This window comes from Eptesicus fuscus, chromosome 5, assembly GCF_027574615.1.
Source record: "Eptesicus fuscus isolate TK198812 chromosome 5, DD_ASM_mEF_20220401, whole genome shotgun sequence".
Lineage (NCBI taxonomy): Eukaryota > Metazoa > Chordata > Mammalia > Chiroptera > Vespertilionidae > Eptesicus > Eptesicus fuscus.
Genome location: NC_072477.1, coordinates 8012384 through 8025897, shown reverse-complemented (window position 1 = coordinate 8025897; position 13514 = coordinate 8012384). Strand labels below are relative to the sequence as shown.

The 13514-nt window shown below is 57.5% G+C and overlaps 1 protein-coding gene across 1 annotated transcript in view; it reads right to left on the bottom strand.

The window, feature by feature from the left end:
- The window catches only part of PRIMA1 (proline rich membrane anchor 1), a 37998-nt gene extending 25363 nt beyond the window's left edge, over positions 1 to 12635 (bottom strand). The window contains exons 1-3 of the mRNA XM_008159936.3: positions 12486 to 12635; positions 11523 to 11646; positions 4560 to 4695 (exon numbers count right to left, since the gene is read on the bottom strand). Of these exons, the coding sequence (XP_008158158.1) occupies positions 4560 to 4695; positions 11523 to 11615 (229 nt within the window). The 5' untranslated portion in view covers positions 11616 to 11646; positions 12486 to 12635. The remainder of the gene's footprint in view (positions 1 to 4559; positions 4696 to 11522; positions 11647 to 12485) is intronic.
- Positions 12636 to 13514: the final 879 nt, after the last annotated feature.

Sequence of the window (13514 nt, the reverse complement as noted above, 5' to 3'; positions counted from 1 at the left end):
GTGACATGGCCCATGTTGGACGCCCACAGTCCCTCCTCAAGGTTCACTCTGGGCAAAGATGAAGCTGTGGGGTTCACCCTCTTTCCCGAGGAGCCTGGCGCCCCGAGGAGAAGGCTGGTCCCCAGGGGTGGCCTCACCGGCTGGCTGCACCCATCACGGCATTACAGCCTTCCAGGCGCCTCCTCTTCTGCTGTCTCCAAACTTGTCACAACCCAGAGAAAAATCGGAACCTTCATAAAGTCCCAGAGATTGTGTCCGTACAAAACGGTAGTCACTAACACACGCGAGGTGGTGGGGAGGGGGGGACTTTGAGCTGCTGCTAACCCCGTCCGGGCGCCCCCCGGGTCTGCATTAGCCCATTGGTGAGCTCACAGGCATCCCGAGGACCAAGCGGGAGTGCTGGGAGTGACGTCTGCTTGCTCATTGCACAGAACCTGGGACATCCCTGCCCCACCCAACCACAGCCATCAGCGTCCCTACCCCACCCCCCTAACCTCTCAGACCGGACCAGGGCTTGCCTCTCCCTCACCCCCACCCAGGCCACATCCAGGCTCCTCCATCACTATTTCTCCAGGACCCAAGCAACAGCCTCCTCGGTGGGGAGCCAGCCTCTGCAGAGTGTAAATGAGGCCACACCCCTCCCCGGCTCAAAACCCTCTAGAGGCCTCTCGTTGCATCTAAAGAGAAAGCCCAGCCCCTTCCCCAGCCTCCAGGGCCCTGAGCCTGCACGGTCTGGCCACGGCCTGCTCTGGGACTCGCCCCCTCCTGTCCTTCACCCAGCAGCCGCCCTTCGCGCACCCACCCCGAGGGCTTCCTGCCTGAGGAACTTGCACTTGCTGCTCCCTCCGCTGAGAACGACCTTCCCCCAGACTACATCCTTCAGCCGGCTCTCAGCTGACACATCTCCTGTGCCCAGACCATGCAATGCAGGTGACCCCGCAGTTACCCCATCACATCACATCATTTCATTACCTTGTGGCACACATTGCCTTCTGTTTTCCCGGTGATATCTGTGGTCTGTTCTTCTGTCCCAGCCCCCCACCCGCCCTGCCCTGTCTGTGCACGCAGAGAGCAAGCTACAACCTCCATGGCTGCAGGGACCCTGCTGGCCTGATCCCCATGGCATTCCCAGAACCCAGCCAGTGTCTGGCAATAGGAGACAGTCAAAAACCCTTGCAAAAGCAATGAATTAGTAGCTACTGAGGACCCATGACATGCCAGGCAGGTGCTAAGGAGCTGGGGCTCTAAGTGGACAAGCAGACACATGGCCATTGTCTGCCTCTAGCAAAGGATCCAGGCATAAGTCAAGTAACTAATTAGATAGTGCATGGGTGGGATGACTGCTATAAAGGCAAAGGAAAGTTCAAAGAGTGTGTGTGTGTGTGTGTGTGTGTAGGGTGGTGTGGTTTTAAAATGTTCACAAATTCCCTGGCGCTCCTCTATCCAGGGATGGAATTGAATTCCCACTCCTGCAACGTGACCTCCTCAGCAGCATCATCCGAGGGCATGGCTTCCACCTGCTCCTCCGTCTTGCTTAGGCAAAGAGAACCTCCATCAATGAGCACTTAAAGAGCCCATGTCACATTTAAAAAAAAAAAAAAAAAAAAAGATGTTTTTGTTTAGTTCAGAGAGGAAGGGAGAGGGGGAGAGATAGAAACATCAATGATGAGAGAGAATCACTGATCAGCCGCCTCCTGCACACCTCCTACTAGGGATCGAACGCGCACCCCGGGCATGTGCTCTGACTGGGAATTGAACCCTGGCCTCCTGGTCTATAGGTCAATGCTCAACCACTGAGCCGCACCAGCCGGGCTCCCTCCCTAGTTTTGGTATTGCTCAGGCCACTACAAGATGGGTTTCTGTTGTGTGTAACTAGAGAAGTCCTGCCTAGGACCAAACCACCTCACCCAGCAGTGCCCTCACGCCCAAAGCTCAACATAGGTGGCGGCCCCCACCCAGGCACTCCCTGCCCGCCTCCCCTTCTCTGCAGCCCCTGCCTGGCTTCAGGTCCTAATGGATGGTCTGGGGACCGAATTATCTCAAGACTCCCTCCAGTCTGGTAGCTCATGCCCAGTCCCCGCTCTCAGGAAAGTTGATCTTTCTGAAACAGGCGTACAGATTCACGCCATTTCCCTGCTTAATACTTTTGTGGGCTGATCACGGTCTACAGCGGTTTCCTGAAGGATGGGCTACTGGACCCTGAGCTAAGTGAGCTGGTTTTCCATGGCACAGGGACCCAAGGGCACAGTGAAATGTAGAACAAGAAATTCGGCCCTTCTGATTCTCTTATAAACCTTCTGATTTCTTTATAGAGAAGAATCTCCGCATGGAACTACCACGGCTCTGAGAGAGAGGAAGGGAGAGGGAGAGAGAGACAGAGAAACATCGATGTGAGAGAGAAACATGGATCGGCTGCCTCCTCTATGCACCCTGACCAGGGATGGAACTTGCAACCCAGGCACATGCCCTGACCAGGAATTGAACCTATGACCCTTCGGTGCACAGGACGACGCTCCCAACAACTGAGCCACACCAGCCGGGCCTCATTACACTTATTGTGATGGTCACCTTCGTTTACGCAGGTGATACTGGTCTTTCAATGACAGTACTTATGTCAACTTTCCTTTGGAAATTGATTTGCATAGCCACAAAAGTGAGTCTATTTAAAGAAGAAAGGGCAACTATCAGGAGGTATTTGGATATGGTAAATGACGTTTGGCAAACAAGGATTCACAGGATGAAATCAGCCACATATACAAGGCCCTTCCCAGTCCGCCCCTTGGCCGCTCCTTTAAACCTGCTGAAGGGCTGTGACGCCCGAGGGGAGTCTCTCAGAGTCACACCTCCAGCCTTTGCCCACGCTGTTCCTTCTGCCTGCATGCCCTTCCCCCACAACCTCCGCATCAACCCAGAGCAATCCCATTCATTCTTTAAGACCCAGGTCAGTGTCACTGTTTCCTGCGGCCCAACTGCTCAAGGGTTCCCGGTGTACCGGAGAGCTACCATTGTGCTCCCTCGGGCCACCCGCTGTAGGCAGCGGACAGGGGGCCTCCCTGGAGCTGAGAGATCCCCGAAGGCCGGCTTGGTCTCTCACGGTGCCTGGCACAGAATTTCCGTGAGATGAACGGAAGGGCCCCGCACTGGGGCTGTGGGTCCATCAGAGAGCACAGGTCTGCAGCCCAAGCAGCGGGAGGAGGGAAATTCTAAAGGAAGGGAGCAGAGTGATCTGCAAGGGCAGGTGCCTGAGTCTGGGCCCCACAAGACGGCTCAGGGATTCCTTCAGGTGAGAGGAGGAGTGAGCATCCTGGGACGGAAGACTCCTGCAGAGGCTCCAAACCACCCCGGCACTTGTTATCACGCTACTTCCTTAGGCCCCACCCCAATGACTCTGAGTTGGTGGGTGTGAAGTGGGCCCCTGAAGCTTTACTTTTTTGTTTTGTTACTCCTCACGGGAGGGTATTCCACCCTCCCCCCCTAGCCCCCGTTGATTCTTAGAGAGCGTGGAAGGGAGGAGGAGAAACAGAGAGAGAAAAACATTGATGTGAAAGAGACACATCGATTGGTTGCCTCCTGCACGCACTGACCAGGGCCAGGGATCAAGCCTGCAACTCTTTAGTCCGTGGCCCGATGCTCTAACCACTGAGCAACCTGGCTAGGACCATGAGCTGCACTTAAAATAAATGCTTCAGGCGATGCTGAGGACCCCACAGGTGTCAGGTAAGCATGGAGACAGGTAGGGGCCCAGCAGACAAAACACAGAAATGCCCGTGACTGCAAAGATCCTCCAGAACATTGCATCACTGCCTGCACCCCGAGAGCCTGGCCTCACAGCCGACCAGGGAGCAAAGCGTCGCCAAGATTATTTAAAGTACGTCCCGATACCTCAGAGATGTGTTTACCGAAAGAGAGCCACACATGATCGCAGGCATTCTATAGCCAGCGGGAGCGATCGATCCAAAATATAGGCTCTCCTGTTAGAGACGTTGTCAACTGGCAATTGTAGGCAGGGACCTTAACCCACAGAGGCCAGGACCGAGGCCCTTTCTGCCTAAAGAAACCCTCCTTTGTTTGAATGACCAGGAAGTCAAATTGTTCACCGATGAAGTCAAAGCAAAGGAGGGAGGGGTGGGGGCAGGGGTGGGTCGCAGAGTTCACTGCGAGTGGCTGAAAGGCATCCGTGTCACTTTGCTCCCAGAGCCTTCACTTCGGTTCTACACTAATTGCCTCCTTAAACCAGAATTAAAGTCGAAAAATGAAAGCGTGTGCGTGGGTGGGATATCCAAGACCAGTGCCCTGGGCCTGCCGGCCGAGTCACTCATCCGATGGAGACTGACTTTTATCTGATTAACCGATGGAGAAGCATCCTTCCCCGTCTCAGGGTCATTCTGTGGGGACGGCGCGCTGCAGGCTGCAGGGAGAGAAGTTGGGCCTTGGCTTCCCTCCTGCTCGGCCAGTGGAAAATTACCAAGGAGGCAAGGCCGCCCTCTGCCACGGCCGCAGGCTCTCCCTGGGCCCGGAAAACACACGGAGGAACCGGAAACACGCCAGCCTTTACTCACCTGGGGCCGAGAGGAGCCTGGGAGGCGGCGGGGGTGGGGGTGGCGGGGGCAACGGGGGAGGGGGCCGGCACTGGCAGATGTGTTGACAGCTGTCAGTCACCTTGGAGCAGGACTTCTGGGGCTCGCCCTGTGTCACCTGCAGAAACGGGCACACGTGCCCAAGAGAAGACAGTGAGGCCACGGGGAGCCGAAAGGGGCCCACCCCACCCCCCTGCCTGCCAGGCTGGAACTCGGGGCTCTTCCCCAGGCCACGGCAGGAAGAACGGGCAGACGTGGGGTTGGCTCAGAGAGAATAAGCGGGAGGCTGGCTGGGCGGGTTGGAAGATGAAGGTTTTATTCCCAGCTCTGCCAGGGACCGGCCATGGGACCGTCACAGGTGGCTTCAGTATTATTACGGGGTGGATAGGAACTTGAAGGTCAACGCCTAGAATCTCCCCCCTCAGACAGGTGAGGAAACTGAGGCCCAGGAGAAGTGGCTGCCCAAGGTTCCCTCACCGGGTGACAGCAGGATACGGACTCTACGCCCTCAGGGAGCGGACCCAGCCACTCCTCCAGGCTTTCCTGCAACGGAACAAGGCCAAGCCGTCCCTTTCTCTCCGGCCACAGCCCCTGACAGGCCCTCCGTCTTGGGGGAGGAACCTCCCTCGGCCGGGCGTCTGCTCTGGCGGCCCACACGACCAAGGGGAGACCAAGGTTCTTGCGGGAAACTTACCTGCCCAGACCACTCACACCCCTCAACCCCTCCTCCCCCAAATGCCTGCCCACAGCCACGGGGATCACGGCCACAGGGTTCTGCCGCACCCTCAGTGCCCTTCTTCCAGTCTGTGCCCTGGCCACACCCCTCCCTTCTCACACACTGCTCCAGTGGCCCAGAATGTTCTCCCCCCCCCCCCCCCCCCCGCCGGCCTGTTCCTCAGCTTGGCTAGCACCTCCTCAGGGAAGGGCCTGGGACCTCCCTCACCTGGTCAGATCTCCTTCTAGTAGGCTCTTCCGGCTCTGGTGGGCAGAAATGTGGGTGATTCCCTGGTTCCTGTCCGTCTACACCTTCGGACTAGAGATCTATGGGGCGAGGGCCAGGCCTCGTCTCTCACTATCATAACCTGGCTAAAGCATGCCGGCCATTTAATAAATATCTGGTGAATGAATGAATGAACAAATGAATGAATGAATGAATGAATATTAAAAATCGGACCAGAATCCACCCCTCTTGAATCCTGGTCTGGTGTTTTTTGATGTCAGTTCCCTCGCCCGTAAACTAGGAAGAGTGGCGGGAGTGGGTTGTGCTCGACCAGCGACTCCCAACCCCGGCTGCACCTCAGAACCTCCAGGCAGCGTTAAAAGGCCCTCACACCTGAGCCTGCCCCACGACCGGTTCCAGCAGAGGTTCTGCAGGTGCGGCCAGGCCCGAGTGTTTTGTTTAGTTTCCAGGTTACACTGCTGACGGGTGGCGTGGACTGACGGCCCGTGGCCCTCCCTGCGGCAGGGTGCGTGCATCCACGAGGCCCGACCCGGGGAACAAGAGGACTTAAAGGCATGAAGGAAAAAGGAGGTGGATCCCCCCCACCACCACCACCACCACATCAATAACGATCAATCATGCCCACGGTGAATTTCTCTGGCTGTCATCTTGAGTGAGCAGAAACCCAGAACCCCAATTTCCCTGCAACCAGCCGCGGACGGCTGCCTTAGGCCAGTGCAGACACTCTGCTGCCGAGTCCCAGGCCCACAGAGCGGGTCCGCAGGGCTGGGGTGCTCTTGGCATTGGCAGAGGTGCACAGGCCGGGGTGCCAGCAGGAGGTGAGCTGATGTGCAGCCCTGACAACATCTGGGAGGCCAGGCAGCTCCTGCTCGCCACCTTTTCTTGTTTTCAAGGACCCGCTGCGGTTCGAACTCGGGAAGGCAATGTTGTCTCCCGCTGGGAAGCGCACAACCTCGAGGGTGAGCCTTTTCTCAGTTACTTTACGGGGATGATGAACTCTACACGTCCCCCCCCCCCCACCCCCACCCCCATCCCGGCCTCCCCACCAGTGCAGCCCGGTTCTCATCGACACGGAGCCTGTCCTCTGGATCCCACCTTCTAGGACCACGGGGGTTGCTCGAGAGCCTCTACCAAGTGTGTGAACGTCAAGCAACGGGTGCCATTGCCAAAGCCATTACTTTCCCACGCTCCGAAGTGCAATTTACGCGACGGAGTTCAAGAGCAGCACGCTTGTTTAACCTGGCCCAACACAATGACCTACTTTGGGGAGAGGATAGAAGGGCACAGATGTGTAAGCGTTTAATGCAATGAAATTACAGGCAGGGACGCCAGGGCCAAGTTTCCAGGCTGAAGCGGGAGGAAGCATTTTAGAAAGCTACGGTGTCTCGGACAACGGCCCACTGGAAAGGGGCTGGCACAGCTGCTCATCACCGGAGTATCCAGGCTGGGCTGGCTGTCCCTCTCCCTGAGGGGTGGGCCCTGCGTGGGCGCCTCACTGGCGTTCGGTCCAGTGCAAACCAGTGGCCGCTGAGCCTCTCGCCACTGACAGTTGGCTACTCAAACCCTTTATCTACCTTCCAACTTCCATTCTTCCTTGAAACCCAGTTCCAGCACAGCCTTCTTGGGTAAGCCACCCCAACCCCAGGACCCCCCAGACTAGCCCCAACTGCCCAGGGATGCTTCTTCACCTTGTAAGCCCTTCTCTTTGGGGGGGCATCATCCCCACTGCTTTATAATGATTGACCCCCCCCCCCCAATACCTCTCCCTTACCGAAGCTGGCAGGTAAATGAGTCTGTGCTTTATTCATCCTGATCAAGGGATACTTCCTGAGCCCTACTGTGTGTGTCAGCCCCGGGAGGCAGTTGTCATTTCACCACGAGGATAACCGGGAGAGGCAGGAGCTACCATCCACACTTAGCGGGTGGGACGGCAGGATCATGAGCAACTAACTGACTGGAGAGGCACGAGGCCTGGCATTCGGTTGGTGCTCAGTGAAAAGATGTTGTTGAGATGATCCGCCCACCAGTGTAGAAACACAGGATCTACCCCGCCCCCAACCTGGGTCCACTTTGGGGTTCGGTGGTCTGGTGGTGTTGCATTCAGACAAGGTCCTCAGCGCTGGGAGCGTGTCCCAGTACCTGGCTTGGTTGGTTTATCCCTTAGGGAGTCCCACAAGGAGAAGAAACGTGCCCTTGCAGTCACCTACTCGTAGCTGGACTTGACCAGAGAGGTCAATGACTTGCCTAAAGCCCCCAGAGCGAAAGCTGGCATCATGGCTTCCTAGGACGAGTGTTTACTCCACTTCTGCCATCGCCTGCCTCCCCTCCCCTGCTCGGCAGTGTTCTCCTGGGGCCGGAACCCTGAGGCACCGGCAGGTCCTGCAGCCACCGTGGTACCTGTCCCTGGGTTCCGGGGGACAAGGTGCTCCCCACTCCTGGCCAATCAGTACAGCTTTTTGGTCACGGGGATATTGCCTCCTAAATAGTCATTGAATCCATTCACGTCTCCCCTTACCACCCTAACCAGGACACCATCATCTCTCTGCTGGGCAGCCCTGGCCTCTCACGGAGAGTTGCTATGTAAAATATAGGGCACCCTGTTACATTTTAGATAAACAAACACCAATTTTTTTAGTATAAGTTATGTCCCAAATATCATATGGGATACACTTATGCTGAAGAACAATTTGTGGTTGACTTGAAACCCAAATTTAACTGGATGCCCTGCATTTTTATTTGCTCAATCTGGCAGCACTACCCCCACCAGCCTCTTTGACCCTTGCCTTGACCCCCTTTTCGAATCCATCCTTCCTGCTGGAGCTGGACTGAGATTCTGAAATGCCAGTCCGAGATTGCCATCTCTTGCTTAAAACCTTTGAGAATCCCTGAAGCCCCCAGGATCAAGTCCAAACTGCAGGATACGATGTTAGTAGCTCATAGCAGTGGCCTCACCCGCTCTCCTCCGGCCTTGGGGACTGTTGCCTCTGCCTGCGTACCTCCCCCACGCCTGCCCCCGACTCCGACTCCTCCTTGGGCATGTCTCAGCTGAGCACCACATGGGTCCCTTCCCCCAGATCCCATCTCTGAGCTTTTCGCTCCCGTTGCGCTATCTTGCCTCTAATTACTTGTTTAATTCTCTCTCCAGTGCCAGACTGTTGATGCCATGAGGACTTGGGACCACGAGGTCTCTTGCACTTAACATAGGGCCTGGCAAACAGTAGGTGCTCAGTAAGTGCTGCTGAATACATAAGAGAAGCTGTAGTGACTGGCCACAGGGGGAGGTCAGCATTGCTTGGGCCTGAGGGTGGCACTGGGTCAGCCCTGGAAGACCCGTAGGCTCGCATCCGAGCCTGTCTCCCTGACGATGGCTTTAGGAGGACACCCACAAAGATGATGGCTTCTGGCATCTTTTATGGTGACAGGCCAGCACCACAGTAACTTGATGAGGCACACTCCTGTCACACCTAATAAATTTGCCAGCCTGTCATCCTCTTTGCTTGCAAAAAAGGAATCATCTGGAAGTGAACTTAGAAGAACCCTAAATCACAAAAGCTCAAAAGCTCAATTCCAGACGCATTAAGGAGAAAAGGGGGAGGCTCGCGGGTGCCCCCACACCAACCTGCGGCACTTTAAATGTCATCTGACTTTAATGATTAAGTTTCTTATCATCTAGGCAGAGGCTTCAGGCTGACTTCAAGGTAGGAACCTGGAGCTTTGGGGAACACAGGTCTCTCACTTCACCATTTATCCTAATAATTAGAGGACTCCGTTATGTCGGTCCCACCCGTCCAAATGCTCACAACTTCGGCGGAGTCTTCTGGCAAAACGCTCATGAAAGCACAGAGAGCTGAGTTCTGTCTCTGCCTCCGAGAAACTCCGATGATGAGACAGATTTTAGTCTCTCCACTTAAAGGGACATACATGGCTTCACGGACTTCCGTTTTTCCTCTTCTCCCTTCTGTTCCTCCGGATTCAGCTCTTTTGCTTAAAAAAAAAAACAAAACCCAGACCCATCCATTCCAAAGCCCTTTTCCCTTGGCTTTTCGGTCCTTATCATTTGTAGATTAATTTTTCCAGAGCTTCCAGCCAAGATTTTATCCATGCTACTTGTCTAGAGGATTCCTTTTCTAATTGATTTGCACAAAAATTGATTGTATTGAGTAACAGCATCTGAAGCACACACACACACACGCTTGTGTAAGTTCTGTCTAGCTGAAGGACACTGTTAAAAAACCAGGCTGTTTTCACAAAATGGTTTCTTATGGTGGTAGTGGTGGCGGGGTGGTAGGGAGGTGTTGGGGAGTAGGTGGGGGGGGGGGTGGTGGTGGTGGTGATGGGGGTCTCCTGTCTCTACCCAGCAGCATTCTAGTCTCGGAGACAGACAACACCGTCGTGTGGCTCCCCACACTAGCTGAAAAGTCTTATGGAAAACTGTAAGCAAACAGATGTAAAAACAAAGTGAACTTAATGCCTGGGGTTCAGCTAAAAGCTGAACAAGGGAAGCTGGTCCCCAACCACCTGAGTGTTTAAAAGTGACAAAACCCTGCACCCTGAGGAGGCAGAGCTGAGTTTAATAACTGCAGTTTCACACATTAAACAAAGCTGTCAATTCCGAAAGGAAAACAATTGTGAGTGAGGCAGAGGCAAGCCAGAGACGAGCAGAAGGCAGGCCTGGTGCTGGGGTGGGTGGTGGATCCTGGTCGACCCGCCCACTCAGCCAGCCTGCTGGGCCCAGCTTCAGAGCCCCTGGATCTCTCCCTGTGCTCACTCAGCCCGCCATCCAAGCAGGACTGACTGAGCTGGTTCCCAGCAGGGCCCCATAGCTTGTGACAGCTCATGGGCCACGGCAGACTGGCAAGCCGTCTCGCCCATCCCTTCCTCTGAGGACTGTCACCCCGTACTCAGATAACCACCTGAATGATCCCCAACCCCCCAAATGCCACCGGAAGTGAAGCTGCAAATACCCAGAGTGGGGTATTTAAATGCCCAAAACAGCAAAAATGTCCTCCAGCACCTGCTGAACCACTAACAACTCAAAAAGATGGAACAGACTATGTGGTGGTCAAGAGCACCTGGCCAGCATCACTAGTACTAATATCAACAATGGCCGCAGCAGCCACCACTGGTGTTTGCTGTGGTCTGGGCACTGTGCTAAGTAGTCTTTATGTGTTTTATCTCATCAAGTACTTGTAATAGCACAGTCAGGAAGAAGGAACCAAAGACCAGAGAGGTTAAGTGCACTGCCTAAAGTTGCCCAGCCAGTACGGGGCAGGGCTGGGGCTCAACATTCAGAGCTGACAGCAAAGCCCACCTCTTCACACCCTCCACTGTCCCACTGACCGAGCAGGTTCTGGGAGGCACTAGGGACCATCCCGTCGAACCCTCTCTCTGACCTTAACAGAGGTAACTCCAGCTGGTGGCTGCCTGGCCTCTGTCCAGGGACCCAGGGTGAGGAGTCCATCCTCAGGCAATGCTCACAGATGGACAGTTATTTCCTACGTTCTCCACGCGTGGCCACCACTTACACCCGTCCACATCCCCAACTCCACTCCCTACACGAAACACAGCCTCTCCCGTGTTGAAGTCCAGCTAATTGGAAGTTGACTAGTGGGAGATAAAAGATGTATATCCTCGGGATCCTTTTCTTTTTAAGTTTGCAAAAGCTCGAAGGTTTCTTTCCCGGCGTTTCTGCAATCAGAGGTCATCACCAAGGAGGCACTCCCTAAGCCCTTCCGGTTCCCAGGCCCTGTCCTGCAGGTCTTAGGCCACAACTGAAGCCTCCCTACGGGGTTTCTTAGCTCTTCCAGGCAGGAGTATGGGGAGGCCCGAGCATCTTTCCGGTACATAAACTCTCCCCAGGACCAGCCAGAGGGGCGGCTGCAGGAAGCTGGGGTCGGAGAGCGAAGTGACACCCCCGCCCCCACCGGGTCTCGCCCAGGAGGTCTCCAAACCGGTGCAGCCCGGCAACCCGCGCCACCGCTCACCTGCACGAAGCCCCAGAGCGGGTGGAGCGCGCAGTGCAGCAGCAGTGAGGGCCAGCAGCAGCCGCGGCGCAGCACCAGGTCCCGGAGCAGCATCTCGACCCGCGGCACCCGCTCTCGGGGCGAACTGTCAGGGGAGCAAAGCTCGGGTCAGGCGGGCGCCGCGGGCGCGGGCACCATCGCGGTCGCGCACTCGAACACGCAGCGGTCCGGGTTGGGCAGGCACGCCCCGCAGCCCGGACCCCCCCTCGTAAATCCAGCTTTGCCCCTTCACTCTAGTTGGCACATTCGAAGACCCTCCGCGCACACTCACAGAAGCCGGCATCCCAGAACTCACTCTATCCTGGCGCACATTCCCAGAACCCTGCGTGCACACTTTGGCCCCCGTGCACCTGCCCAGAGCCCTGCGTGCACACCTCGGCCCTGTGCGCACCTCCATACACAGCCCAGCACACGACACAGCCCCGCGCATCACCCCAGAAACAGCCAGGCTCAACTCACTCCCACAGTTGAAACCTTTCAAACCGGGCGGGCACCACTCACCCTGGGTGCACACCCACAGACACAGCCGTGCACACCCCCCGGCCGCTGCCTGCACACTCGCTGACCCTGCGTGCACAACACCAGGAAATCACACGCTGCGCGCACCCTCCGCGCCCCGCCGGCTCTCACTGCGCACACTGCAACCTATGCACTTCCGTGCGCACCCCATTCACCCAGGCGCGCTCTCCCGAGCCCCGCCTCCCGCCCCGGAGCGCGAGCTCCCCCCCAGGTCTCCATCTTCGGCCCCATCCCTCTGGGGCCTCACGCCACCTTGCCTGGGGGCCGCCCCAGCCGATCCACGGCGCGCCGAAGGGAGGTCGCACTCCCCCCGCGGCAGACTGTTCCGGAGCCGCCAGACGGCCCCCATTTAAAGCCAGCCGCCTCCCCAATCCCCCGCCCTCTAGGCGGAGCCTCTGTCCTCACCCTGGCGACTGCGCGGGCGCCTGGGGGCTTCGCGTGCCGGGGAAGAGCGCTGGATACTGGAGCAAAAGTTTGCGCGCGGCTGGGGCCTCCGGGGCCCCTGAGCTGGGGTCCCGGGCGCGGCGCGCTCGCACCGGGTGGCTCCCGGCTGCGCCTGGCAGCGCGCAGGGCGGGAGGGGCGGCACCCGGCGTCCAGGGCCGGGCGGGCTGCCGAGGCGGAGGCGAGGGCGGGGAAAGTCTCCTCCGGGCCCCCAGGACCAGGCGGCGAGTGCCCTTCCTGGGTCCCCGCCCTCCGGTGGCACCGCCAGGCTGCTCGGGGCGCGGGGGTGCCGAGCTCTCCTCGTCCGTCTCGCCTGCCCGCGAGAGGAAGCGGCGAGAGCCGCTGGCTGGGAGCGCCCGCTCGGGCAGCAGGGCCGCGGGCGGAGGCGAAATAAATAATGCACGAAAAAGGAAAACAGACGTGAGCCTCGCCCGCCTCCCGCCCGGGCTGCGCTCCCGCCCGCGCTCCCCGCCGCCGCCGCCAGCGCCGCTGCAGTGATTCCTCGTCTCCATCTAGCGAGGCTATTGTGTACTGGGCGCTTAATCATTCATTCACCCGCCCGCGAGGGAGCGGGCGCCCAGCTCCGGGGACTTGCTCCCTGCTTGCCCTCCCCCAAGTTTCCCCCAGGCGTTGGGAAGCGGGTGAGGGCCGATTCGTGGAGACCCCTTTTTGCGCTCCGTCCTTGGGGACTTTCTCCCCTCCCCGCCCCACCCCATTCGGATGGAACGGGAGCCCATCCTCCCCCCCCCCCAGCCCCTCCGTGCGGGCCCCCCAAGTGCAGGGCCCAGGGCTTGTCTCCCTTCCGTAGTCCAGGTTCAGGGACCTCTCCCACCACCGCGCTGAGTCTTGGAAGGAGTTGCCTATGGCCCCGGGGGATGGGGGTGGGAGGAGAAAGATCTCTGCTCTGCCTCAGCCAGCCGTCTCAGACTCCTCTGTTTGAGGCAACATTACCAACAAGTCGTCGCCAAGTAGTCCGGCCCGTTTCGCTCAAA